Source organism: Mauremys mutica, chromosome 15 (genome assembly GCF_020497125.1).
Source record: "Mauremys mutica isolate MM-2020 ecotype Southern chromosome 15, ASM2049712v1, whole genome shotgun sequence".
Classification (NCBI taxonomy): Eukaryota; Metazoa; Chordata; order Testudines; family Geoemydidae; genus Mauremys; species Mauremys mutica.
The window spans coordinates 3,639,797-3,667,021 of record NC_059086.1 but is presented as its reverse complement, the minus strand read 5'-3'; the positions used below and the strand labels follow the sequence as shown (position 1 = coordinate 3,667,021).

General features: G+C 58.5%; 1 protein-coding gene across 2 annotated transcripts in view; it reads left to right on the top strand.

Annotated features, from left to right (window-relative positions):
• LRFN1 (leucine rich repeat and fibronectin type III domain containing 1) overlaps positions 1–4,309 on the top strand; it is a 53,098-nt gene extending 48,789 nt beyond the window's left edge. For both annotated transcript variants that reach the window (XM_044987970.1, XM_044987969.1), the window contains one exon: positions 2,781–4,309. In XM_044987970.1, coding sequence (XP_044843905.1) covers positions 2,781–3,606 — 826 coding nt within the window. In that variant the 3' untranslated portion in view covers positions 3,607–4,309. The remainder of the gene's footprint in view (positions 1–2,780) is intronic.
• The last annotated feature ends 22,916 nt before the right edge of the window (positions 4,310–27,225 follow it).

Sequence of the window (27,225 nt, the reverse complement as noted above, 5' to 3'; positions counted from 1 at the left end):
AGCGGGTGCTAAAGAAGAGCCACTGGTGGCAGTAGTAGGTTGTTATCCTCTTACTAGCACCCCCAGCTTGATGGTGGATGGTGTCCACATCAGCAGGGCTGGAACCAGGGGCATTAGAAGCGGGTGCTAAAGAAGAGCCACTGGTGGCAGTAGTAGGTTGTTATCCTCTTACTAGCACCCCCAGCTTGTATGCGCCATTGAACAAGTGGGTGGTGCGCCGGGTCTAACTGGCTTCTCTTGTCCACGGGTAGCCCCACTGACCTCAGTGCAGCCAGAGGCAGAGGAAGGGTAGGAGAGGGGCCGGATACAGACAGACTCTGCTCACTAGCTCCCAGCCGGCGCTGCCCGGTGTCACCACCAGGGGGTCTCTCTCAGTTCTGCCCTTGGGGAAAAGCCGTGGAAAGCAGGGGAAGCGTCACTGGCTGTAAATTTCCGTGGGCAGGAGATGGAGGGAGGGAGCTGTGGCTCACCCCAATGCCAGGGCAAACCCGGGCCAGGAGCAGCAATGCTGCGGGCAGGGTGGGGGCAGGGCAGAAGGCTTTGAACTCCAGTTACCTGGCTCCGTATGATTAGATTTCCCAGAGTGACAGGTTCAAATCCCACCACCGCTGGCTCAATTTCCACAGCTTACAAGGTGCTAAAGGTCTGGCCCAGCTTTGCTTCAGGCCCAAACCCCTCTGCCCAAGATTCCCCCTTCCGGGTGCACCAGTTGGCTGTCACCCTCCACCCCAGAGGTGGCTGCATTCCGGTGGCGCGATCCCGGCTAGCTTTGAGGTGAACGGCAACCGAACCCTTTGGTTATCACCGGTGGCGAGCCCGGCCACGCGGCTGGAATCTGTTCCAGGGGCTGGAGGGGTTTCCAGTCCAGCGGACTGCTCATATCCGGGCCCTGTGACTCCACTCCTGGGTGGGATTAGCAACGGCTGGGTCAGCAGGGTGTGGGAGCATGGGAGGGGGGCATAGGGCAGGGAGTTGATGGAGGGGATTTACAAAGGGTTAATGGCTCCCTGTGCATCCTTTGAAAACAGAGACAGTAGAGTGTGTGTGTGTGTGTGCAGGGCCGGCTCCAGGCACCAGCATTCCAAGCTGGTGCTCAGGGCAGCAGTCCGTGTTGTTTTGCCCCCAAGCAGCGCGCCGAATTGCCGCCGCGGGCGGGTGGGGGGGGGAGGGCAGCCCCTGTGCCCTTAGGGCGGCAGGCGCGTTTCTGCGGCGGCGGCAATTCTGCAGCAGCTTCTGTGTTTAGCTGTCCGGGGCGACTTCAGCTAAACGTAGACGCTGCCGCCGAATTGCCGCCGCTGCGGAAACGCGCCTGCCGCCCTAAGGGCACACGGACTGTCCCCACCGCCTGCGGCAGCAATTCGGTGCTCTGCTTGGGGCGGCCAAAACTGTAGAGCCGCCCTGTGTGTGTGTGTGAGATAAGCCATTACCCTGTGTGTGTGCGTGAGCTCCCCAGTGTGTGTGTGCGTGCGTGTGAGCAACTACTGTGCGCACACATGTGTTGTGACTCTCTTGCTGAGATGCAGCCACCTCTGGTGCGGGGCCTCACAGCTGTTTATACAGGGAGCGCTAACCCAGTGCTCAGGTGCAGCCACCTCTGGGGCGGGGCCTCACAGCTGTTTATACAGGGAGCGCTCACCCAGTGTTGAGATGCAGCCACCTCTGGGGTGGGGCCTCACAGCTGTTTACACAGGAAGCGCTCACCCAGTGCTGAGGTGCAGCCACCTCTGGGGTGGAGCACAGGGTGCTCAGCAGTGAGACGCAGCTGCCTCTAGGGTGAGGTGTGGGGGCTGTCACGGATCAGAAGTAGCTGTACAAATAACTGATTGTTTGGTTCGCTGGCAGTTTTAAAAAAATTGGTGGTGGGGAGAGGAAAAATTGATTCTGGACCAAATGAAATTAAAATGTGTTTTGAATTTTTCAGCAAACCAAAAAAATCATGTCAGGTCAAAGAAATCAGTTTCTTTCAAATGTGAGGGATTTTTATTGTATGTTTTAAATTTGACGGAAATTTCCAAGTGAAAGGTCAAAAAAGAAAAGAAACTGACGACATCTTCAGAATTATTATTACTCCTTGGCTGATTTTCATGACACAAACAGGTCGGCGAAACTGGCCCAAATCTAGCACTTCTCTGAACCTGATTTTTTTATTCCTATTAGGTGTATTATGGTAGCACTGCGGGTCCCAGCCCATAACTAGGCCTCCCATTGTGCCAGGTGCTGTACATTTTATTGCTATTAGGTGTATTATGGTAGCATGTAGGAGCCCTAGTTGTGGGCCAGGATGCTATTGTGCTAGGATCTGTACATTTTATTGTTATTAGGAGTATTACGGTAGCATTTAGGCACTCTTGTTATGGGGTTGAAGCCTTGGGTCTACCGTAATACACCTAATAGCAATAGTATGTACATTACGGCAACACAGAAGGTCCTGCCCCATAAATAGAGTGCCTAGGTGTTACCGTAACACCCCCAATAGCGATAAAATGTACAGCCCCTAGCACAGTGGGGTCCTGTCCCATAACTAGGGGTCCTGTTGTGGCAGGCGCTGTACATTTAATCGCTATTAGGGGTGTTACAGTAGCACCTGGGGCCCTTAGTTCGGGGCCAGGACCCCACGGCGCGAGGTGTTGTATGAACACAGAGCAGGAAGATGGTCCCTACCCCAGAGAGCTTTATGGGGTTAGGGGCACATCCCTAGGATGTGCCGGGGGGCTGGGGCCTGGGCTACGGGGCTGTCCCAGTGATTAACCAGTGTCTTCCCTCTCCCCCACCCCCCCCAGGATGATCCCCCCGTCCAGCAGGGCCTTCCTGGTGAACGACCTGGCGGCGGGGCGGGCCTACGACCTGTGCGTGCTGGCCGTCTACGACGACGGGGTGACGGCGCTGACAGCCACCCGGGTGGTGGGCTGCGTCCAGTTCACCACGGAGGGGGAGACCGCCCAGTGCCACGCCCTGCACACCCAGTTCCTGGGCGGCACCATGATCATCATCATCGGCGGGATCATCGTCGCCTCCGTCCTGGTCTTCATCATCATCCTCATGATCCGCTACAAGGTGCACAGTGGGCACGAGGGGCCCAAGAAAGCCAAGGTCAGCAACGTCTACTCCCAGACCAACGGCGGGCAGCCCCCGGCCGCCAAGCCCGCCGAGGACAAGTACGAGACCTTCCAGGAGGCGGGGCCTACGGAGGCGGGGCCTACGGAGGCGGAGCCCAAGAAGGACACACCCGCCACCCCCGAACCGGACAAGAGAGACCCCAAGCCGGGTGCCGACCTCCAGACTGTGGCCCTGCTGTCCTCAGAGGAGGGCCCGCCCCAGGGCAGCGTGACCGGCTCCTTGGGTCTCCTCCGGGAGAGCGGGCCGGGCGGCCAGCACCGGGCCATGCTGGGCAGCGTGGGCCTCTTTCCCCGGGAGCTTTCGAGGACTCACCACCACCGTCACTCCTTCGACGGGGACTATGCTCTGTTCCAGAGCCACAGCTACCCGCGCCGGGCACGGACAAAAAGGCACATGTCCACGTCCCAGCTGAACGCGGAGGACTGCCCGCTGAGCCAGCGCCGGGTTACCTTCAGCAGCACCGAGTGGATGCTGGAGAGCACCGTCTGAGACGGGCCCCGGGGGGGCGGGCTGCGGGGGGGGCGATTTCGTCGGGCCCCGCGGGGCGCACGACCGGCTCCCCCGGGGGCGTGGAGGGGACGGCTCCGGTTTCACCCACCCGCCCCAGACGGGGGTCCTGCGCCGATCCCGCCGACGCCGGCTCTGGTGCCTTAAGGAGTGGAGACGGAGGACAGAAATGACAAACACCACCCGACGGACGGCGCGAAGGCAAGCATTGGGGCCAGGAGGGGACTGCCCGGCTGCAGGGAGAGGAAAGGGCGTGGGGGGGCTACGGGGTGAGTTTCGAGACCCCCCCACTCCACCCCGTCTGCGCTGGGCGGCGCGGGAAGGACAGAGCAGGACTAGCAAAGACACATGCACAGATGACACGAAATTACAAAGATCCTTTTACCTTGAGTAAATCTTTATGCATTAATAACTGTCCGGGACGGGGGACGGAGCAGAGTTTAGTTCCAAAATCAACCTATTTCCCCCTGCCCCACCCCCAAGTGTTTCTGGGAAGGGGACGACAGGCGCCCGCTCCCCGACACAGACTGCGGGGGGGCCTATTTATTGTATCTGGCTGGTCTAGATCATTTTCTGTGTTCAGTGTATTCAGTATTGAAAAAGTCATCGCCCCTTTTCCCTGTTATTCCAAACTGTGCCCCACTCTAGCAAACTCCCCCTGCACCCCGGGCCCTCCCCCCTTCCTCCCTCCCAGCCCCCCAGCAGTACCCCATTCCCCCCCATCCCTCCACAATCTGCCCAACCCCCAGAGCCACCCCCCAGCCCCCACCATCCACCCCAGCCCCCCAGCAGTACCCCATTCCCCCCCATCCACCCACAGTCTGCCCAACCCCCAGAGCCATCCCCCAGCCCCCACCATCCCTCCCAGCCCCCCAGCAATACCCCATTCCCCCCATCCCTCCACAATCTGCCCAACCCCCAGAGCCGTCCCCCAGCCCCCACCATCCACCCCAGCCCCCCAGCAATACCCCATTCCCCCCATCCCTCCACAATCTGCCCAACCCCCAGAGCCGTCCCCCAGCCCCCACCATCCACCCCAGCCCCCCAGCAATACCCCATTCCCCCCATCCCTCCACAATCTGCCCAACCCCCAGAGCCGTCCCACACCCCCCACCATCCACCCCAGCCCCCCAGCAGTACCCCATTCCCCCCCATCCCTCCACATTCTGCCCAACCCCCAGAGCCACCCCCCAGCCCCCCAGCAGTACCCCATTCCCCTCATCCCTCCACAATCTGCCCAACCCCCAGAGCCGTCCCCCAGCCCCCACCATCCCTCCCAGCCCCCCAGCAATACCCCATTCCCCCATCCACCCACAATCTGCCCAACCCCCAGAGCCATCCCCCAGCCCCCACCATCCCCCCCATCCCCCCAGCAATACCCCATTCCCCCCCATCCCTCCACAATCTGCCCAACCCCCAGAGCCGTCCCCCAGCCCCCACCATCCACCCCAGCCCCCCAGCAATACCCCATTCCCCCCATCTCTCCACAATCTGCCCAACCCCCAGAGCCATCCCCCAGCCCCCACCATCCACCCCAGCCCCCCAGCTGTACCCCATTCCCCACCAACCCCCCCCCACAATCTGCCCAACCCCCAGAGCCATCCCCCAGCCCCCACCATCCACCCCAGCCCCCCAGCAATACCCCATTCCCCCCCATCCACCCACAATCTGCCCAACCCCCAGAGCCATCCCCCAGCCCCCACCATCCACCCCAGCCCCCCAGCAGTACCCCATTCCCCCCATCCCTCCACAATCTGCCCAACCCCCAGAGCCGTCCCCCAGCCCCCACCATCCACCCCAGCCCCCCAGCAGTACCCCATTCCCCCCATCCCTCCACAATCTGCCCAACCCCCAGAGCCATCCCCCAGCCCCCACCATCCACCCCAGCCCCCCAGCAATACCCCATTCCCCCCATCCCTCCACAATCTGCCCAACCCCCAGAGCCACCCCCCAGCCCCCACCATCCACCCCCGCCCCCCAGCAATACCCCATTCCCCCCATCCCTCCCCTATCTGCCCAACCCCCCCAGCCGTCCCCCATCCCCCCAGCAATCCCCCGTTCCCCCCCCACCCCCCCCCCCCCCACAATCTGCCCAACCCCCAGAGCCACCCCCAGCCCCCACCATCCCTCCCAGCCCCCCAGCAATACCCCATTCCCCCCATCCCTCCCCAATCTGCCCAACCCCCACAACCGTCCCCCAGCCCCCACCCTCCACCCCAGCCACACCGCATTACCCCATTCCCCCCATCCCTCCACAATCTGCCCAACCCCCAGAGCCGTCCCCCAGCCCCCACCATCCACCCCAGCCCCCCAGCAATACCCCATTCCCCCCCATCCCTCCACAATCTGCCCAACCCCCAGAGCCGTCCCCCAGCCCCCACCATCCACCCCAGCCCCCCAGCAATACCCCATTCCCCCCCTCCCTCCACAATCTGCCCAACCCCCAGAGCCGTCCCCCAGCCCCCACCATCCACCCCAGCCCCCCAGCAGTACCCCATTCCCCCACCAACCCCCCACAATCTGTCCAACCCCCAGAGCCATCTCCCAGCCCCCAACATCCACCCCATCCCCACAGCAGTACCCCATTCCCTCCATCCCTCCACAATCTGCCCAACCCCCAGAGCCATCCCCCAGCCCCCACCATCCACCCCAGCCCCCCAGCAGTACCCCATTCCCCCATCCCTCCACAATCTGTCCAACCCCCAGAGCCATCCCCCAGCCCCCACCATCCACCCCAGCCCCCCAGCAGTACCCCATTCCCCCCATCCCTCCACAATCTGCCCAACCTCCAGAGCCATCTCCCAGCCCCCACCATCCCTCCCAGCCCCACAGCAGTACCCCATTCCCCCAGCATCCCCCCACAATCTGCCCAACCCCCAGAGCCATCCCCCAGCCCCCCAGAATATCCCATTCCCCATCCCTCCCCTCGACCCCTCCACTGTACCCCATTTCCCATCATCCTTCCCCCATCATGACTTTTTAAAAGGAAAACGCTGTTTGAGTGTCGAACACAAGTTTTTACATTAAAAACCTGTGCCCTCCGCCCCCCGGAACCTCCTTATTTCCTCATCCCCCCCCCGATCCCTCTCCCCCCTACTGTCCCCTTTTGGGGCACGGCCCCCCCTTTTCAGGAGGTGATTAAAACCTTTTATGTGTGAACTGCAGCGGGGTCCGGCCTGTGTCTGTCGTGTCGGGGCTGGGGGCTGAGCAAGGGGGGCAGGCGCAGAGATTGAGGCAGGGGAGGGGATGGGGGTGGTGCCCAGAGGGGGTGCAGGGGGGACACAGAGGGGGGCGCCGGGGAGCAGGAGTCTGAGGGCAAATCCAGCAGTGATGTGGGGGTGACGAGAGACCAGCTGGGATCCAGGCAGGTTGGGGAGGGGGCAACGTGGGTGCTGGGGGGCTACGGGTAGGCACTGAGGCTGGGGCTATGGGATTATATGCAGATCATACTAATTAATAAGCCCAAGGGCCGAGCAAAGCGGGGAGGGGAGAGCCGGTTCTTTTGGACCCTGTCGGCTACGTCCTTTGCTGCCCATCTCCCGACCCACCGGCTCCACTCCCGTCCTGCCCGCCTGGCGGAGACAGGATGAGCCCACAAGGGCACACCCATGAACACGGAATTAGTAGCCAGAAGAGCCCCCCAACATAGCCAGTGCCCCTGTCCCTCTCCCCCACAGCGCCCCCTGCTGGGAGAGGCCAGAACTGGAGTAGCTGGGAGCTCCCTCCAGAGCCAGCTCCCGCCCCACTCCCCACAGCGCCCCCTGCTGGGAGAGGCCAGAACTGGAGTAGCTGGGAGCTCCCTCCAGAGCCAGCTCCCGCCCCATTCCCCACAGCGCCCCCTGCTGGGAGAGGCCAGAACTGGAGTAGCTGGGAGCTCCCCCCAGAGCCAGCTCCCGCCCTATTCCCCACAGCGCCCCCTGCTGGGAGAGGCCAGAACTGGAGTAGCTGGGAGCCCCTCCATAGTGAGCTCCTGCCCCACTCCCCACAGCGCCCCCTGCTGGGAGAGGCCAGAACTGGAGTAGCTGGGAGCTCCCCCCAGAGCCAGCTCCCGCCCCACTCCCCACAGCGCCCCCTGCTGGGAGAGGCCAGAACTGGAGTAGCTGGGACCTCCCCCATAGCGAGTTCCCACCCCACTCCCCACAGCGCCCCCTGCTGGGACAGGCCAGAACTGGAGTAGGTGGGACCTCCCCCATAGCGAGTTCCCACCCCACTCCCCACAGCGGCCCCTGCTGGGACGGGCCAGGACTGCAGTAGCCGGGAGCTCCCCCGCAGCTGTGTGACTGGGCCCTGATGCCGCTCGCCGGGCGCAGGAAAGCAGCTGGTGGCGGAAGATTGGCGGAGCCGGGGGGAGGTCGCCGCGTTGAAGGCAGGGCCAGGAAGGTGCCCCTGGCCTGCGCGCCCACCCCAGAACGCAGCCTCCCCCGGGCCGGCAGCGGGGCGGGGCACCGGAGACACCATGTGAAATTACAAACAGGCTCTGTGAAGATCCAGCCAGGGAAGGGCAGCGCCAACGCGCGCGCGTGTGTGTGTGTGTGTGTGTGTGTGTGTGTGTGTGTGTGTGTGTGTGTGTGTGTGTGTGTGTGTGTGTGTGTGTGTGTGTGGGGCGCTCGCACATTGCGGTGCGGCTGTATGGTGAATGTGTGTGTATTATGAGTAGCGTTTGTATGTTTGTGTGCATGCACACCAATTAGGGACAGTGTGTGTGTGTGTGTGTACTGGTTGGAGGCAGTGTGTTTGTGTGTGTGTGTGTGTGTGTGTGTGTACTGATTGGGGATTGTGTGTGTGTGTGTGTACTGATTGGAGGCAGTGTGTGTGTGTGTGTGTGTGTGTGTATTAGGAGTAGTGTTTGCGTGTTTGCCTGCACACACGCAGTGGGGGATGCACTGCACGAAGCTGATCGGCTCCTGTGTGTCCTGGGGGCCGTGTCAGCCAGCCAGGTTCTGCCCCCCGGCCTGCCCAGCCTGTCCAGCTCTCAGCACTACTGACTGTCTCTCTCCCCCGCGTCGCTGCACGGGGCAGTGCTAGGCGCAGAGCCCGGATGGCAGGCTGAGCGGCCGGAGCAGCTGGACGAGCAAGGCACGGGAGCTCCCTGGAGAGCCGGCTGCTTGTATTTTATGGGATGCTGAGCAGTTCACTGAAGCCACTGGCAGATGCAGCAAGAAGAGCTCCTACAATGTGCATGTGAGTCAGTCTCTGATCTGGCCTTAATCTCCCCCCCCGCCCGCCCCATCTTTCCCCTAACTTTGGTCCAATGCACCCAGCTAACAACCTTTCTTGCTGCAAATTCTCTCTTCCAATTGCTCATAACTTTCCCAAACATTTTCCATCCAGGCGTGGAAAGTTTGCAGGCAATCAGCCCAGCTTCTTTTGAGTTGGTCTAAAGAGAGACCTGACCAAAAATAAATAAACAAACACCCACACTCTCCCTGGAAAGCTTCCCTGGGTTCACTCAAAAGCGGCTGAGGACAAATGTCAAACTTGTCTTGTCTGGTAGATCTCACTGGGAAAATTAAAAAGCAAGCCCAGCTTGGTAAGATATTTAGGTCACAAGATCCCAGCGTCTGGTCTTTTTTTGGGGTCAGCACAACCTGTTGCCACCTCTGGCATCTCAGCGTGATGGCACCCTGTTGTGATGTAACACTGTGACTTTTTTTGGCTCTATGCACAGATGACTAATCCCTGATGAACTGGCTTTGACTAATTTCCAGGAAGTGTAATACAGGAATCAGTGGGACCCCCGTCTGGTTCTTTTATACGTTTGGGATGTCGTGGCGATTTTGGGAAAGGCAAGAAAAATTACCAGTGAGAAGCCAGTAAAAGAGATCAGATGCTTCCATGCAAATAAGCTAATTAGTATGCTAATGATGCACCATAATGAGCTCATTATTGTGGTAATTAGCTTGTTGCTATGCTAATGAGGGGCTACAGTAAGCACCTTGTTGCAATTAGCTTGTTATGGTAAAGAGGCTCATTGTTATGTTAATGATTTTACATGATAATTAACTTATTACGGAAACAAGCTCGTTATTATTATTATTATTCGCTTACCACCAATAGTCAAACCATGCTGGAAATGTATAAAATCGTCAAAAGATAATTGGCTGGCTCAGGGGGGCGGGGAATGGGATATGAGGCCTTTCCCCGCTAGGGGGCGCTGGCTGGAGGGGACGGGAATCGACACTCCTGGGTTCTATTCCCATCTCCGGGAGGAGCATGTGCTGGAGCTGGCAGGTCGGTGGGATCCTGGACTCCTGGGTTCCCCTCTGGGCAGGCGCATTGCCTGGGAGAACCGGCTCAGTACCTGATGAGCCGGGGGCCCAGCCGTCCCTCCTGGCTGCGGGAGCAGAGATAGGGCGTAGTCGGCTTGGGGGTGCGAGCGAACACCGGCTGCGGAGAACAAGCCGCATGCGGAGCCCAGCGCTGCAGCTGGATTAGGGCGAGGTGGCGACGACATGGAGCTCGAGGCAGCTTTGGAAAGGCTGGTGTGGGGGGATGCCCGGGGGCGATGCGCCAGCAGCGACACCTGACCCCCATCCAGCCCCAAACCCCCAGCGCCTGGCTGGAACGCCCTGTGGTCACAGATCTGGCACCACCGGGGTTTCCCATCGGAGCTGCTCCCTCTAACCGCTGGCCCAGTGACTTGACAATCAAGGGCTGCTACAGTGGGGCCTAGCGGACAGAGCACTGCACTGGGACTCAGCAGCATCTGCTCCCAGCGCTGCCGCTGGCTTGCTGGGTGAACTTGTCCCTGCCCCGCTCCGTGCCTCAGTTTCCCCAGCAATAAAAGGTGGCTAACGATCCATTGTAAGGCGCTACGGGTGCTCTAACAATAAGAGCCAGGGATTCTCACCGTCCTCCCATGCCGTCCCACAATCAACCCCTCGCCCCGTCCTCCTGCTGCTATCCCACAATGCATCACTTCCGACCTCTCTGGTTACTGCGCCCCCTGCAGTGCTGTGGGAGTGTTGCCACCGCGTCGTCAGCCCCAGGGAAGCAGAGAGACAAGCTGGGGGGAGGCAATGTCTCTTTCTGGCCCAGCGACTGGCGGGGAAGGAGATGAGTGTCCCGGCTTGCCCAGAGCTCGTCTGCTGGGTTGGCTGGCACGCTGGGGGGGTATTGTCTGCTGCCGGGGCTGCTATGTCGTGAGCTAATCACCCAGGGGGCTGGGGGCTGGACCAGGCTCAGATCGGGTTCGGGCCCTGCTGAAAATTTTTTCGGGCCCCCCCAGCAAGGGCGGACCGGCTAAACAGGGCCGCTAAGCCGGGGAAGCCGGGCCCCGGGCCCCACTCATTTGTACTGGCTTTACCCCCTCTCTCGTCGGCCCCAGCGGCCGGAAGTTCAAGCCAGTCTGACCGGTGAGGGTGAGTAACCGACGGATCCTGCGTCTTGAGCCCATCAAACTCCGACAGGAGGCGGCTTTGGCCCTGCACCGGGGCTCTGGGCTCAGCACAGCGGGAACAGGGGCGGGGGAATTCTCGGGCCCAGGTTCCCAAGGAGATTAGACAAGATGATGCAATGGTGCCGCCTGGCCCGCAAAGGCGGATTGCTGCCGTCGGCGCTCCAAGGCCCTGGCAGGCCAGGCGCCGTACAGCCGGCAGACGGGGGCCGGCTGTACCCGGGGAACGGGGCCTTAGCTAGTGTGGACACGGCAGTTGTACTTTTACCAGGGCCTAGCTGGGGGCAGCCAAGGGGGGATGAGCAGGACAGTCAGCACTAGGCATCAGGAGGGTTCTATCCCTTGCACGAGGAGAGGGGAGTGGGGTCTAGTGGTTAGAGCAGGGGAGGGCTGGGAGCCAGGACTCCTGGGTTCTATCCCCAGCTCGGGGAGGGGAGGAGAGGAGAGGGGAGTGGTGTCTAGTGGTTAGAGCAGAGGAGGGCTGGGAGCTAGGACTCCTAGGTTCTATGCCCAGCTCTGGGAGGGGGGGGTCTAGTGGTTAGAGCAGGAGGGGCTTGGAGCCAGGACTCCTGAGTTCTCTCCCCAGCTCTGGAAGGGGAGTGGGGTCTAGTGGTTAGAGCAGGGGAGGGCTTGGAGCCAGGACTCCTGGGTTCTAACCCCAGCTCAGGGAGGGGAGGAGAGGAGAGGAGAGGGGAGGGGAGTGGTGTCTAGTGGTTAGAGCAGGGGAGGGCTGGGAGCTAGGACTCCTGGGTTCTATGCCCAGCTCTGGAAGGGGAGTGGGGTCTAGTGGCTAGAGCAGGGGAGGGCTGGGAGCCAGGACTCCTGGGTTCTATCCCCAGCTCTGGAAGGGGAATGGGGTCTAGTGGCTAGAGCAGGGGAGGGCTGGGAGCCAGGACTCCTGGGTTCTATGCCCAGCTCAGGGAGGGGGGGTCTAGTGGTTAGAGCAGGGGAGTGGGAAATCTGGGGGTCAGTATGTAGGGATCTGGGAGGAGGTTGCTGGCCTGTGTCGGCTGTGGGGGTTTCTCCCGGAAGAGGGGGTCCAGGGGCAGCTCCCCAGCAATCTCTGGTGCTGTGGTCTCTGAGCTCTGGGGTCTCTCCCGCCGTGCCCCCAGCGGGTACGTGGGGGGGGGGCGCCCCCCCCCCTTCCTGGCTCTCTGTCACGCTCCGTCTTTCAGCGCTGCGGCTCCAGAGCCGTTTCCATGGCAGCAGCAACCATCTGGGTTGGGGTGTTTGACGATGGTTCTTCCTCCTGTCTCCCCTTCGCCCCTAACTGCTGCGTCGACTGCCAACACCCTCCCCCCCCCCACACACACACATGAACCTGGCCGGGGGGGGGCTGGAGAGCAGCCCTACCCCCGGCTGCATCCCAGAAGCTCTGCCCCCCCTTGCTCCCCTTTGCTGGGAAATCCCCCCCCCCCAGGGGCTTGAGACACCTGCTGGGGGGAGTCACCGCGAGGAAGCCGGCCGGCCCCAGTCTGAGCAGTGCTTGGGCCCCTCTAGAGGGGGTGGGACTGGCCCCCTGAAAACACATCCCCCCCCGAGCACAGGAGACCTCAGTGACCAATGGGGAGCTGGCGTAAGGGTCCTGCTCCCAGTCCCTGGCGTATGGGGTGCATCGGGGGGGAGGCCGGAGCCCACTATTCTGTGGCTGTTCTCTGCCCCCCAGGGCCCATAGGAGGTGGAGGGTGAGTTAGAACAGCCCTAGGGACGCAGTGGAGGCGCCATCACCTGGCATCTTAGCACGGATAGACGGGCCGTCGCATGGCGGCCGGGGCGGCCGGGCAGGATTCTCTGGCTCAGGTGAGACCAGCAGGTCAGGGCTGGAGGAGCTCGATGGCGGGGGTCAAAGGTGGCCTGAGGAAATCTTCCTGGGGGATTCTGGCCAAAGGCGGACTGAGTCCGTTCCCAGCTCTGCCACTGCCCTGCTGAGTGACCTTGGGCCGCGTACCTGGCCGCTCCGTGCCTCAGTTTCCCCATTTGTCCCAGGGGGGGTGGGGGTCATGAGACTGCTTTCTTTCCCTCCCCTCTCTCATCCCAGCTCCCCTTCTCTCTTTCCACCGCCCGCCCCGTCCCCTGTGCACCCTGAGTCAATCAAGATCTTACGGAGCGTGGGGGGTGGGGGTGCCGAACAACAATATAACGAGCGGTGCCCTTTGAAATCGCGCTGGGCCCTTCTTTCTTGTGGGATTAATTTCTAAGGCTTCTTAATCATCTTTCCCGGCGTTTCTGGACTCGGCCGCTCTGAATCAGTTGGGAGAGGAGCCTGGGGGCAGAAATAATGAACGGGGAGGGGTTGGGGGGGGAGGTTTCTTGCTTCTATTTTTAAAGGAAATTAGTTCGGGTGCATTGGAGCAGTGGGGATGGGGGCTGGGAGCCAGGACTCCTGGGTTCTGTTCCTGGCTCTGGGCAGGTAAGGGGGTTTAGTGGTTAGAGCAGGGGGGCTGGGAGTCAGGACTCCTGGGTTCTGTTCCTGGCTCTGGGCAGGTAAGGGGGTTTAGTGGTTAGAGCAGGATGGGGCCTGGGGAATCAAGACTCCTGAGTTCTACTCCTGGCTCTGGGAGGGGAGCGGGGGCTATTGGGTAGAGCAGGGAGTCAGGACTCCTGGGTTCTATCTCGCTTACAACACAGGACGTCGAGTTCACTCCCTTTGCAGGGTCAGCGCCAGGTAGCTGAGGCTTGGATTCCCCCAGGCGGTTACGTGGGACGACCCCAGGAGAGGCTGGCGTGAGTGTTGCCGTTGACAGGGGCCAGAACCAGGCCGGGATGAAGAGCAAGGGGCTTTCATGGAGGATGCCCGTCACATGTGGACTCTGTGGGCCTGCCAAGGATAGAACCAGGAGTCCCGAGTCCCAGCCCCTCTCCTCCCCCCCTCCCCATAACCCACAAGACTCCACTCCCCTTCCAGGGCCAGGAATAGAACCCAGCAATCCTGATTCCCAGCACCACCCCCCTGCTCTAACTACTGGACCCCACTGCCCTCTCAGTGCCCAGGAGAGAAGTTCAGGACTCCTGGGTTCTCTCCAGTGGCGTAACCAGGTGGAAGGGAGCGGGGGGGGGAAAGGCATCACCCGCTGCGGCGCTTTTACTGACGGGGCTGTGCTCCGGGTCTTCGGCGGCGGGACCTTCACTCGCTTCGGGTGTCTTCGGCGGCACTGAAGCTTCATCGCCGAAGACCCGGAGCGCTGCCCCGTCAGTAAAAGCGCTGCAGCGGGTGATGCCTTTCCCCCCTGCTCCCTTCCACCTGGCTACACCACTGGAGAGAACCCAGGAGTCCTGACACCCACCCAGCCTCCTGAAACCGCAAAACCCCTGCAACTGCCCATTTGTCTCTGGGTCCCTGCCAGCAGTCGCTCGCATCTCCCCCACTTTCCTCTCCCAGCTCTGCAGTGCCCAGCCCTGCTGCTCCCTGCTCAATTTCCGCAGCGGTCGCAGGGATCGGCCAGGACAGGAGGGTCCACGCTGCACCAGGTCCAGTCCTGCTCCCTTCTCTCTGCCTCTCTTTTGCAGGGAGGGTTTCTTTCTGACACGTCTTTCCCAGCGCGTAAGAGCCGGCAGCTAGTATCTGTGTCTCTCCTTGGATGTGGTTTCAGCAGCGAGAGCTGGTTTCAACCCCGCGAACTGGAGATTGACACATATTTATGCAGCTGTGCGCACACACACAACTTGTAAGCACACACACCGCCACACACACAACCAGATATGCACACAACTTGTGCCCACACAAACACAGAAATGCACACACATACAGCTTGTAAGTACACCGACACACATGGATAGCCACAACTTGTAAGCCTGCGTGCACACATACACACAGATATGCACACACGCATTCAACTTGTCAGCACACTAACACACATACACTGATATGCACACACAGACAAACAGAGATGCACGCACAATTTGTAATCACAAATACTGGGCCGCACACACACAACTAGTAAGCACACACATACATAGATGCAGACACACTCAACATGTATACACACCAACACATACACACACACACACACACATAGAGATATCCATACACACAACTAGGATGAGTGTGTGCACACAGAAATGCATGCACACACACAACTTGTAAGCACACCCTTGTGAGCACAAACACACAGAGATACACACAACTTGTAAGCCCAAACACTGATACACACACGGCTATGCCCACATCTTGTGATACACAAACACCCCACACATCATTAGACTTGGCAGAATTTGCGGTTTATTTTTTATAATCTTGCTGATACACAGATAATATACAGTTGATATCGCTGTAGAGTGTCAAACTTTTTTTAGATTTGTATCACTTTAAATAGTCACAGTTGCAGAAAATTGGGGGGGTCAGCCATTTATTTAATGACAGGAGACGCTTTATAAACACAAATTGTCAACACTGCATGTCCAAATGTACAAAGAAAATAGCTTAACTCAACAAACTCGGCCTGTGTATCACCATTCATTCGCTAGCCCGGCTGTAACAAGCCTAATGCAAAAGTAAATCACTGGATTTTGACTCCTAAATTCTCAAGCATATTTTTCTTACTGTGCCTGTTGGTAAATTTCGGTTATTATCAATGGAAATATTTTCACTGCTTTACTGACATTTACTGAGAAAAATCTAATTGTTCCAAGACCACCCGTAATGTGATCACCCCTTTGCCAAGCCCTAGCTGATTTCATGGCCTTGCAGTTTCCCATTGGAAAAGAAATGTGTGATGCAGATTAGTTTAACTATATGCCCCAGTCCTGGAACAGAGGTGGTCACAAATGGCACCTAGGCAACCCCCACTGTCAGGGATCTCAGCCCATTAAGCCCCACACCAACGCCCAGGTCCCAGCGAGCATTTTTGCCCCAGGAATTGGCTCTAATTAGCTCCCCGTGAAAAGAACATCGTGAAACTAACATCAATGTAGTGCATCCAAGTGGTCCGGCTGCAAAGCAAATGCTCTTCCAAAATTAACAGTGCCACCTGGTGGCTCCCACTAGAGCAATGTACTGGCTGTACCTATACACACACACATTGACAACACATGCATTCAGACACTGGCCCTGCCAGCACACGCGCTGCTCCCTACACTCAGTGTTTGTGGGAGCCTAGAAAGAGGTGCGTGCACAAGCGCACACACAGTATTGGCACAGGCCCATACGTTGGTGCACAGACTTACCCATACACGCAATTAGTGTGTAGGCCCAAACGCTGGGTGTACACACACATACACAGTTTGTTTGAGCCCCCTCAGACATTGATGCACATTCTCTCTCTTTCTCTCTCTCACATACACACACACATACGTACAGTTTGCATGAGCCCATACATTGGTGCATGCACACATACACAGAATCGGTGTGAGTCTGTACACTGGTGCAAGCACACACACACAGAATCGGTGTGAGTCTGTACACTGGTGCAAGCACACACACACAGAATCGGTGTGAGTCTGTACACTGGTGCAAGCACACACACACAGAATCGGTGTGAGTCTGTACACTGGTGCAAGCACACATACACAGAATCGGTGTGAGTCTGTACACTGGTGCAAGCACACATACGCAGAATCGGTGTGAGTCTGTACACTGGTGCATGCACACACACACAGAATCGGTGTGAGTCTGTACACTGGTGCAAGCACATACACACACATACAGAATCAGTGTGAGCCCATACACTGTTATATGCACACCCACAATTAGCGTGAGGCCGCCTCCCCACACACAGAATATTGGGGTTGGCTCTGTGACCAGGTGTCCACCCCACACTTGCCCTGAAGGGACTAACGGAGGCCAGATGGGCCAGTTAACCTATTCAGCAGCGAAGGAGGAAGCTACAGGCTGGGCCGAGAGCCTTGGTGAGAAGGAAGCTCGCCTGGTGGAGGTGGGCAGAGCTGGTATAAACCCAGGGAGCTGGCAGCAGCAAGGGTGGGGGAGGAAGTTAGTGATCAGGCTCTGTTTAGGAGGGAGGGATCCCCGGGCCCCCAGCTCGAGGGGGGCTTGCCCTGAACAGAGCAGGGTGGAGAAGCGAGCCTGGGATGCTGGATAGGAAGCAGCCCAGGGCGTGAACAGCCCTTGGCTGCATGTTGTAAAGTCCCTGGCCTGGCACCTGTGTAGAGGGTGAGCCTGGGGCCCCCACCGGCCCCTGGGGAAGTGGTGTGGGTGGGGCAGTGAGCTGGAAGACTGCCTGGGTCGCTGTGGGAGGGGCAGAGACTTTGACAGACTCTACCCCTGAAGGGGGGGGACACTGAGTGACCTGGCTGGAGTCACAAAGAGGACGCTGCGGTGCTTGGAGTGAGGGAGGGGCTGCCGGCTGACCGGGAGATGGGGTGTAACTGCTGGAAGGGGCGCCAGCCTCGTGGAGCTAATCCCCAGAACGGCCAGGAGGCGGTGCCATTCCTGTGCTGAGTGGAGCACGGGATGGTGCACGTTCACACACACACACACACACACGCAGTTTACCTGAGCCCATACGCTGGTGCCCGCACATGCAATTGGTGCAAGCCCATGCACTGCTGCTCACACACTATTGGTGCAAGCCCATGCACTGGTGCATGCACACATAGGAACACCCCCCCAAAAAAAACAAATGGGGGATTTCCATGACCCGCTGTCAAAACCCACATAGCCCAAGGACGAGTTCCCCACTGGCAGCATTGCACCCCACAAACCCCGTGCCCAACACAGCTGGCAAGATCTGCCCCCCACCCTCCGCAATCTTGGGCAAGTCACTTCCTCACCTCGTGCCTCAGTTTCCCCTCCTACCGTCTGGCTCTTTAGTCCTTTGTCGCTCACTCTGTGTCTGTGCAGCGGCTGGCACAATGGGGGACCCTGATCTCAGCTGAGATACCGTATGGCACAGAATAGTAGCTTGAAGACTTGCTGGGAGTGGAGTCCTTGTATAGCCCCCCCCAGCCCCCCATGCTAATGGCCTGTGACTGTTTTAACTCATGGAATCATAGAAGATCAGGGTTGGAAGAGACCTCAGGAGGTATCTAGTCCTAGGGTGACCAGATGTCCTGATTTTATAGGGACAGTTCCGATTTTTGGGTCTTTTTCTTATATAGGCTCCTATTACACCCCCACCTCCGTCCCGATTTTTCACACTTGTTGTCTGGTCACCCTAACTAGTCCAACCCCCTGCTCAAAGCAGGACCAAACCCAACTAAATCATCCCAACCAGGGCTTTGTCAAGCCTGACCTTAAAAACCTCTAAGGAAGGAGATTCCACCACCTCCCTAGGGAACCCATCCCAGTGCTTCACCACCCTCCTAGTGCAATAGTGTTTCCTAATATCCAACCTAGACCTCCCCCACTGCCACTTGAGACCATTGCTCCTTGTTCTGTCATCTGCCACCACTGAGAACAGCCGAGCTCCATCCTCTTTGGAACCCTCTTTCAGGTAGTTGAAGGCTGCTATCAAATCCCCCCTCATTCTTCTCTTCTGCAGACTAAACAATCCCGGTTCCCTCAGCCTCTCCTCATAAGTCATGTGCCCCAACCTCCTGACCATTTTCGTTGCCCTCCGCTGGACTCTCTCCAATTTGTCCACATCCCTTTTGTAGTGGGGGTCCCAAAACTGGACCCAATACTCCAGATGTGGCCTCACCGGTGCCGAATAGAGGGGAATAATCACGTCCCTCGATCTGCTGACAATGCTCCTACTAATGCAGCCCAAAATGTCGTTGGCCTTCTAGGCAACAAAGACACACTGCCGACTCATATCCAGCTTCTCATCCACTGTAACCCCCAGGTCCTTTTCTGCAGAACTGCTGCTTCGCCAGTCTGTCCCCAGTCTGTAGCAGTGCAGGGGATTCTTCCCTCCTAAGTGCAGGATTCTGCACTTGTCCTTGTTGAACCTCATCAGGTTTCTTTTGGCCCAATCCTCTAATTTGTCTAGGTCACTCTGGACCCTATCCCTACCCTCCGGCGTATCTACCTCTCCCCCCAGCGTAGTGTCATCCGTGAACTTGCTGAGGGGGCAATTCATCCCATCATCCAGATCATTAATGAAGCTGTTGAACAAAACCGGCCCCAGCACAACCTCTGGGGCACCCCGCTTGATACCAGCTGCCAACTAGTTATGGAGCCGTTGATCACTACCCGCTGAGCCCGATGATCTAGCCAGCTTTCTATCCACCTTATAGTTCATTCATCCAGCCCATACGTCTTTAACTTGCTGGCAGGAATACTGTGGGAGACCATATCAAAAACTTTGCTAAAGTCAAGATATATCACGTCCACCGCTTTCCCCATATCCACAGAGCCAGTGATCTCATCGTAGAAGGCAATCAGGTTGGTCAGGCATGACTTGCCCTTGGTGAATCCATGTTGACTTTTCATGATCACCTTCCTCTCCTCCAAGTGCTTCAAAATGGATTTCTTGAGGACCTGCTCCATGATTTTTCCAGGGACTGAGGTGATGCTGACTGGTCTGTAGTTCCCCGGATCCTTCTTCCCTTTTTTAAAGATGGGCACTATATTTGCCTTTTTCCAACCGTCCGGGACCTCCCCCAATCGCCACAAGTTTTCAGAGATAATGGCCAGTGGCTCTGCAATCAAATCAGCCAACAACCTCAGCACCCTCAGATGCAGGGCATCCGGCCCCATGGACTTGTGCGTGTCCAGCTTTTCTGAATAGTCCTTAACCTGTTCTCTCACCACTGAGGGCTGCTCACCTCCTCCCCATACTGTGTTGCCCAGTGCAGCCATCTGGGAGCTGATCTTGTCTGTGAAGACGGAGGCAAAAGAAGCATGGAGCACTTCAGCTTTTTCCACATCCTCTGTCACCAGGGTGCCTCCCGCATTCAGTAAGGGTGATTGCTGCTTGCAGCGGAGGTGGCAGCTGCAGGGGAAAAGCAGCCCTTGGAAATCAAGGTTATCTGCTAATCAGCCCTATTCTTTCTGTCGGTCAGGATGAGGGCAGCGCGAGGTGGATCAGCTCTGGGGTGTGAGGGGGCCTCCTTAAAAAGATGCTGGTAAAGCCAGGTGGGCAGTTTTAGGGTCTAGAAATCGGGGCAGGGTGCTCAGCAGGGGGCCACTCTCCCTTCTGAGTCAGTGCTGACCCCAATGCTCCATTGCAGGGGGTGGCTGTGCTGCTGAAGGTGCCATAAACTGAGGCCTGGACCACTTGCCATCTTAGATCTCAAGCAGTTTGTCTGTCTGTCCGTCCGCCTAGTCCCAGACCCTCTCGCTCTCCTGTCTGACCTCTGTAGTTTCAAGGTGCTTTTACTCCTCTGATAGCGTTGTATGAGGTGGCCGCAGCATCCCACCCCAGAGGTGGCCGCATTTCCTCTCTGGCTGAATCCCTCCCCTTCCCTCAGGGACTCCCTCGGCATTGAGGATCTCCTGCTCCATCCATAGGGTGTCGCCCACTGCGTTACCGCCCCGCAGCCACCCGGCTCAGCTGATCAGCGTTCCCGGGGGCCGGGGGAGCAGTGAGCGGCCCAAGCTCCACCCCCCCAAGCTCTTTCCCTGCTTTTCATCCCTGGGATGTGCCAGATGGGATCTGAGCCTGGGCCCCCCCATGGCCTGGCCCGCTGACCCCCCAGGCACATGGCACCCAGCATCTCCCCCCTTCCCTTTCCAAGCATCCCTCAGTGCAGCACAGAACCCATCACCTTCCCTCCACAGCGCAGCCCTGTGCTGAAGAAACAGCCCCCTCTGCTGGCAGCAGTAGTAGGCTGTTATCGCCAAGAAAAATGCCCCCAAACTGCTGCATTTCCCCCCTCCCTTCCTTCCTCCCAGCCCTGGATCCTCAGCCTCGTTAGTAAGGATAATTAACATCCTATTTCTCCATGTAAGGGGCCTGTTGGCCCCTTACTAAAAGTTAATGGGGCGGGGAGGGGGCGGGGTTGGCTACCTCCCAGGACCAAAAGTAAGGGGAAGGGTCAATGGAAAATCAGAACCCTGAGACTGACAGTCCCCACGGCTAATGGGGAGAGGCCAATGCCCCAGGTCAGCCTGATTGACAGGGCAGGCAGGCCAATGAGGGAGTCAGGAGGCCAAGGGGGTCCCATCCTCCACGGGAGCTGGAATTGCTTGGGCCAGAGCTGGGCTGAGTTAAGGGGAGAGCAGGAGGCTGAAGTGAGCTGGGGAGCAGAGCCAGAGGGGCCAGAGGAGCAGCCCAGGGAGCTGGAGCTGGGGGTGGAGCCGGGTGCGGTGAACAGCTGGATAGAGCGAGGGGGACCCTGGCCAGCGGGCCCAGCGCAGGGAAACACCCCCAGCCACCTTTCCAATTTTTTCCCTTATTGTTTAACCGGGTTGCTGTTTGATCCATTGTATTTGTTTGAGCTCTGTGCAATGATCAGTGGGTCAGGGAAGTGTCCACTGCAGAGAGAGCCCCCGGAGTGGGGACACCCTCGCCCCTGCCCTAAGTGACCACGACAAGGTTGGGCATCCGGCCCCCCAGGAATCCTGGGCCCAGCCTTGCCGGAGTTACGAGGACTCTGCTGCACGGGCGGGAGGAAGGGGAGCCCTCGAGGTCAGGCAGGGCTCTGGGTAAAGGGAGCTGGAGCGAGGACTCGGATCCTTTCACTAGCCAATCCCACCGGGGCGGTGTGTAAACCAGGAAGTTTCCCCACAAAAGCGGGACCTTTCTCCCACTTACATCCAGATTAGGGTTGCCAGGTGTCTGGTTTTCAACCGGAACGCCCGCTCGAAAAGGGACCCTGGCGGCTCTGGTCAGCATTGCTGACTGGGCCATTAAAAGTCCGGTTGGCGGCGCAGAGGGGCTCCCCGGCATTTCCCTCTGGCTCCTAGGTGGAAGCACGGTCATGGGGGTGCCACGTGCTGCCCCAGCCCTGAGCGCTGGCTCCGCAGCTCCCATTGGCCAGGAACCGTGGGGCGATGCCTGTGGATGAGGGCAGCATGCAGAGCCGCCTGGCCACGCCGCCGTGTAGGAGCCGGAGAGAAATGCTGGCCACTTCCAGGAGCCGCCTGAAGCAAGCACCACCCGGAGCCTGCACCCTGAACCCCATCCTGTAAACCAACCCCCTGCCTCAGATTGGAACCCCCTCCTGTACCCTAACTCCCTCCCAGAGCCCACATTCCATGTCCCGTCCCGCACCCCAATCCCCTGCCCAGCCTGGTGAAAATGAGTGAAGGTGGGGGAGAATGAGTGACAGAGGGAGGGGGGATGGAGTGAGTGGGGGCAGGGCATTGGGAGGAGCAGGGCAGGGGTGTTCGGTTTTCTGCAATCGGAACATTGGCGTCCAGATGGGATGGGATGGATCAATGGGGTGAGAACATGGGGGGTGATGTAGCTAGCGGGGGGATGGGATGGGATGGGATGGGATGGATCAATGGAGTGAGGACATGGGGGGCTGGACGTACCTAGCAGGGGGGATGGGATGGGATGGATTGATGGGGTGAGGACATTGGAGGGGGTGGATGTAGTTAGCGGGGGGGATCGGATGGATCGATGGGGTGAGAACATGGGGGGTGATGTAGCTAGCGGGGGGATGGGATGGGATGGATGGATCAATGGAGTGAGGACAAAGGGGGCTGGACATAGCTAGTGGGGTGGGATGGGATGGCCAGATCCATAGACAAGGGTCACAGCATCGCCCTGGGAGCTCAACACTGTTCATTTGCACCCAGCCACCCACGTGCGTCCCAGAGTCCCAGCGACCCTGACTCGTGCCCGTGGCCAGGCCCGGGTTCGCTGCACCGCCTCCCGCCCGCGGCCCCAGCCCTGCTCTCGTGACAGGCCCATGCTCCTGGCTGCGGGAACCCGCGGCTGCCGGGCCGGGGCAGAGGGACTCTCTGCAGAGCGCTGGCCCCTGGCACAGCCCCGCCGTGGGGATCGCCGCCCGGCGTTATTACCTCCCGCCTCCCTGATCCTGCACCGACCCCGACTGCAGGGGTAAATACCGAGGAGGAAGCAGCCGGGCGCCTTCTTTTAATGCTGCCGGATCGCCATGGCAACCTCAGGGCCTCCACTGCGAGCGCGGGCACCAGAGTCCAGCTGGGGACACAGGGAGAGCCCAGCCGGGCCCACTGGGCAGCGCAGGCGGGTGTGGGAGAACCACCGGGGCTGGCTCAGGCCAGCAGCCTGAATAACGAACCCTGGGATGGAGGGATGGACGGGGGGGCGGGGCGCATAGATAGATAGATAGATAGATAGATAGATAGATAGATAGATAGATAGATAGAGGGGGTGTACAGGGATAGATAGATAGATAGAGAGATAGATAGAGGGGGTGTACAGGGATAGATAGATAGATAGAGGGGGTGTACAGGGATAGATAGATAGATAGATAGAGGGGGTGTACAGGGATAGATAGATAGATAGATAGATAGATAGAGGGGGTGTATAGGGATAGATAGATAGGGTGGTGTTTGGGGATAGATAGATAGATTAGATAAGGTTGTATGTATGAGGATAGCTAGATGTATCTGCGGATGGATGAAGGGGTGTGTAGACAGAGGGGGCGTCAGCGGATGGATGGATGGATGGATAAATAAAGGGGTGTGTAAACAGATAGATGGAGTGTCTGAGGATGGATGGAGGGATGAAGGGGTGTGTAGACAGATAGCTGGGGGTGTCTGAGGTTGGATGGATCTGGATGGATGGATGGAGGGGTGTGTAGACAGATAGATGGGGTGTCTGAGGATGGATGGATGAAGGGGTGTGTAGACAGATCGATGGAGTGTCTGAGGATGGATGGATCTGGATGGATGGATGAAGAGATGTGTAGACAGATAGATGGGGGTGTCTGAGGATGGATAAAGGGGTATGTAGACCCCTCAGTGCCCAGCCCTTTACCCCACTCCTGATTATTTTGAGGGTGGCAGCGACACAGCAACCTGCTGCAGATAATTATAGTGATGCCCCCTCGCTCTTCCAGGGCGCTGCCCTCAGTCGGAAGGGAAGGCCGTCTGCGCTGCCCCCATGTGACTGGGGGAAACTGAGGAACGGAGTGGCTCCAGCCCAGATCCTCAAAGGTATTTAGGCATCTAACTCCCCCCTGATTGCAGTGGGAAATCTGGCCCCAAACCCCTTGGAGGAGCTGGGCAGAAGTGACACCCAGCAGCAGCACCATGATTAGAACCCTGGTCTGCTGGCTCCCAGCCCGGTACCATACCCCCTTGTTTTATAATGGGTGGAGTGACCAGCGTGGCCGAAGCGCACTGGACTGGGGCTATTCTCTGCCCCCCCCAACCCTGGGGCCCATACAGGGTGGATGGAGCCTGAGCTTGAAGGCGGGGTGCAGAATACAGCGGCTTCAAGCCACTTGTCCCCAAACACAGGAAGGGGAAGAGACACTCAGTGGAGGTTGGCTCCTTATTTTGTTGTTTCCGGCTCTCGCTGGAATGGTTTATACCCTCCTTATCGGTGGCACGGACATCCCGCCCCGCCTCGCCCCGCCGGGAGCACAAACAGCTCTGCTGGCAAGTGCTTCCATCTCAGGACCACAGAGAGGGAAACTGAGGCACAGAGCGGGGGAGAGCTTTGCCCAAGATCACATGGCACCATGGGGATTTGGGGGGTGGAATCCAGGAGTTCTGCCTCCTAGCTCCCCCTGTTTTCACTCACCGGGCCCCACTCCCCTCCCAGAGCTGGGCAGGGAACCCAGGAGTCCTGACTTGCAGACCTGTGCCGTAGCCACAAGCCTGACCCTTTGGCAGCTCTGCAGCTGGATGGGAGGCACTGGGGGAGCACGAAGCGTTGTCATGGCTCTGTGGAGTCCGGGCCATGACTGGGGTGCCAATACACCTAATAGCACTAAAAATGTACAGCACCTGGCACAAGGGGGGCCTGTGTCCATGACTGGGGTGCCCAAGTGCTACCGTAATACACCTAATAGCAATAAAAATGTACAGCACCTGGCACAAAGGGGGCCTGGGGCCATGACTGGGGCACCCAGGTGCTACCGTAATACACCTAATAGCAATAAAAATGTACAGCGCCTGGCACAGTGTGGGCTGGGACCATGACTAGGGCACCAAGGCGCTATGGTAATAACAGGGTGACCCCTGGTGGTGACAGCCAGCGGTGCAGATGTGGAGAGCGACAGCCCGCCTGGGCGCATCTGTGCCTCCAGGCAGAACCTGCTTTGCATTCACTGCAGCGCCGCGGGAGCAATCAGTATGCTGGACGTCTCCTGAACTCTTGCTTTCTCCTGGCTTCATTACAGGGAAGCTCACAAATCTCCGAGCCCAGGCCCCGAGACACCTGCGGGGAGCGCTGATTATTTCACAGGGGGCTCCCCGGAGCTGCTCCTGTCTCGCCAGGCAATATCCGCTGGCCTTTCATCGGGGGAGGAGAGAGCTCGGCTTAGAACTTAATTTACTGCCGCCGAGAAATGCGCTGGCTAGACAAGACGCCGGCTCTGGACGCCTTCCCCGGCCGCCCCGCTCCAATCTGGGTGCTCCTGGGGGGGGGGAGATTGTATCCATTCGCTTCCCGGCCCCTCATTATTTACATGCTTCATCCATGGGTCTAGGGCCGCTGACCCATGGCTGCACCGGTGCCACCGAATGGCAGAGACACAGGCTGCAACCCAAGCATCACAGGATGTCCCGCCCACAGAGGGCCTGATTGGCAGGGCTCCCAGCATCGCTGATTGGTCCCGGCACACTATTTAAGCTCAGAGGGGCCAGTAGGATGGAAGCTGTCTGAGCGAGGAGGTCCCTGCTCTGCGGCTGAGACAGGCCCTGCCATGCTCTGGCCCTGTTTCAGTCCCCTCTTGCCTTCGACCCAGCTCTGTTCCTGTCGTCCCTTGGCTCTGTTTTCTGGCTCTGACTCAGGGTCTGCTGACTTGCAGAGCGGTGCGCTAACCACTGGACCACACTGCCAGCAGCATAAACAGGCGTTGCTCTGACCTAGATGGAGTGGAGTTGTCTTACGCCAGGTGGGGATCCGGCCCCATTGCAGCCAGTGGAGTGACACCAGTTTACACCAGATGGCGATCCGGCCCCATTGCAGCCAGTAGAGTGACACCAGTTTACACCAGATGGCGATCCGGCCCCATTGCAGCCAGTAGAGTGACACCAGTTTACACCAGATGGCGATCCGGCCCCATTGCAGCCAGTGGAGTGACACCAGTTTACACCAGATGGCGATCCGGCCCCATTGCAGCCAGTAGAGTGACACCAGTTTATACCAGATGGCGATCCGGCCCCATTGCAGCCAGTGGAGTGACACCAGTTTACACCAGATGGCGATCCGGCCCCATTGCAGCCAGTAGAGTGACACCAGTTTATACCAGATGGCGATCCGGCCCCATTGCAGCCAGTAGAGTGACGCTGGTGCAGCTGAGTCAATCTCGGACCGATCTTTGAGAGCTGCTGGAGGAGACAGGCGGTCCCAGAGAACCCGAGAAGGGCAAACATAGCACCTATCTTTAAAAAGGGGAACCAAAGAGGAACCAGCGAATTACAGACCAGCCAGCCTAACTCTGATACCTGGGAAGATGCTGGAACCAATTATTAAACAATCAATTTGCAAGCACCTAGAGGATAATGGGGTGATGAGGAATAGCCAGCATGGCTTTGTCGAGAACAAATCGTCCCAAACCAACCTAATTTCCTTCTTTGACAGGGTTCCTGGCCTAGTGGATGGGGGAGAAGCAGTAGACGGGATATAGCTTGATTTTAACAAGGCGTTTGACATTCTCCTAAGCAAACTAGGGGAATGCGGCCTAGACGAAATGACTGTAAGGTGGGTGCCCAGCTGATTGACAGCCCCTACTCAGAGCGTAGTTATCAATGGTTTGCTGTCAGTTGGGAGGGCGTAGCTGGTGGGGTCCCGCAGGGGTCAGCCCCCGGGGCTGGCACTGTTCAATATTTTCCTTAATGACTTGGATAATGGAGTGGAGCGTGTGCTTTTCCAATTTGCGGCTGACGCTGAGCTGGGAGGGATGGTCAGGAGTGGAATTCCAAAAGCCCCTTGACCAATTGGGTCTGAAATCAACAGGATGAAATTCAGTAAAGGCAAGTGCAAAGGACGTCACTTGGGAAGGAAAAATCAAACGCAGCACCTCAAAATGGAGAACAACTGGCTACGGGCGACAGGATCTGGGCGTTCGAGTGGATCACAAACTAACTGTGAGTCAACAAGGTGATGCAGCTGCAGCAAAGGCTAGTATCGTTCTGGGATGTATTAACAGGTGCGTCGTGCGTAAGACACAGGAGGTAATAATCCCCTGCTACTCGGTACTGGTGAGGCCTCAGCTGGGGGACGGTGGCCAAGGACACCACACTTTTGCAGAGC